Source organism: Myotis brandtii, unplaced genomic scaffold, assembly GCF_000412655.1.
Source record: "Myotis brandtii unplaced genomic scaffold, ASM41265v1 scaffold1956, whole genome shotgun sequence".
In the NCBI taxonomy this organism is placed as follows: Eukaryota; Metazoa; Chordata; class Mammalia; order Chiroptera; family Vespertilionidae; genus Myotis; species Myotis brandtii.
The window spans coordinates 276014-277331 of record NW_005357294.1 but is presented as its reverse complement, the minus strand read 5'-3'; the positions used below and the strand labels follow the sequence as shown (position 1 = coordinate 277331).

General features: G+C 67.2%; 1 protein-coding gene across 1 annotated transcript in view; it reads left to right on the top strand.

Annotated features, from left to right (window-relative positions):
• LOC102259690 (plectin) overlaps nucleotides 1-1318 on the top strand; it is a 34198-nt gene that overhangs the window by 29942 nt on the left and 2938 nt on the right. The window contains exon 4 of the mRNA XM_014538690.1: nucleotides 239-1315. Coding sequence (XP_014394176.1) covers nucleotides 239-1315 — 1077 coding nt within the window. The remainder of the gene's footprint in view (nucleotides 1-238; nucleotides 1316-1318) is intronic.

The following is a 1318-nucleotide window of genomic DNA, read 5'->3' as shown; positions in this document are numbered from 1 at the left end:
AAGCTGACCTTCCAAGGGCTGCGCAAGCAGATCACCGTGGAGGAGCTGGTGCGCTCGCGGGTCATGGACGAGGCCACCGCGCGGCAGCTGCAGGAGGGCCTGGCCTCCGTGGAGGAGGTCACCAAGACCCTGCAGAAGTTCCTCGAGGGCACCAGCTGCATCGCCGGCGTGCTGGTCGACGCCACCAAGGAGCGGCTGTCGGTGTACCAGGCCATGAAGAAGGGCATCATCCGCCCGGGCACGGCCTTCGAGCTCCTGGAGGCCCAGGCGGCCACCGGCTACGTCATCGACCCCATCAAGGGGCTCAAGCTGACCGTGGAGGAGGCCGTGCGCATGGGCATCGTGGGCCCCGAGTTCAAGGACAAGCTGCTGTCGGCCGAGCGGGCGGTGACCGGCTACAAGGACCCCTACACCGGGAAGCTCATCTCCCTCTTCCAGGCCATGAAGAAGGGCCTCATCCTGAAGGACCACGGCATCCGCCTGCTGGAGGCCCAGATCGCCACGGGCGGCATCATCGACCCCGAGGAGAGCCACCGGCTGCCCGTGGAGGTGGCCTACCAGCGCGGCCTCTTCGACGAGGAGATGAACGAGATCCTGACCGACCCCTCGGACGACACCAAGGGCTTCTTCGACCCCAACACGGAGGAGAACCTCACGTACCTGCAGCTGATGGAGCGCTGCGTCCCCGACCCGCAGACCGGCCTGTGCCTCCTGCCGCTGAAGGAGAAGAAGCGGGAGCGGAAGACGTCCTCCAAGTCCTCGGTGCGCAAGCGCCGCGTGGTGATCGTGGACCCCGAGACGGGCAAGGAGATGTCGGTGAACGAGGCCTACCGCAAGGGCCTCATCGACCACCAGACGTACCTGGAGCTGTCGGAGCAGGAGTGCGAGTGGGAGGAGATCACCATCTCCTCCTCGGACGGCGTGGTCAAGTCCATGATCATCGACCGCCGCTCCGGCCGCCAGTACGACATCGACGAGGCCATCACCAAGAACCTCATCGACCGCTCCGTGCTGGACCAGTACCGCGCCGGCACGCTCTCCATCACCGAGTTCGCCGACATGCTCTCGGGCAACGCCGGCGGCTTCCGCTCCCGCTCGTCCTCCGTGGGGTCCTCCTCTTCCTACCCCATCAGCCCGGCCGCCTCCAGGACCCAGCTGGCCTCCTGGTCCGACCCCGCCGAGGAGACGGGCCCCGTGGCCGGCATCCTGGACACGGAGACGCTGGAGAAGGTGTCCATCACGGAGGCCATGCACCGCAACCTGGTGGACAACATCACGGGGCAGCGGCTGCTGGAGGCGCAGGCCTGCACAGGCGGCA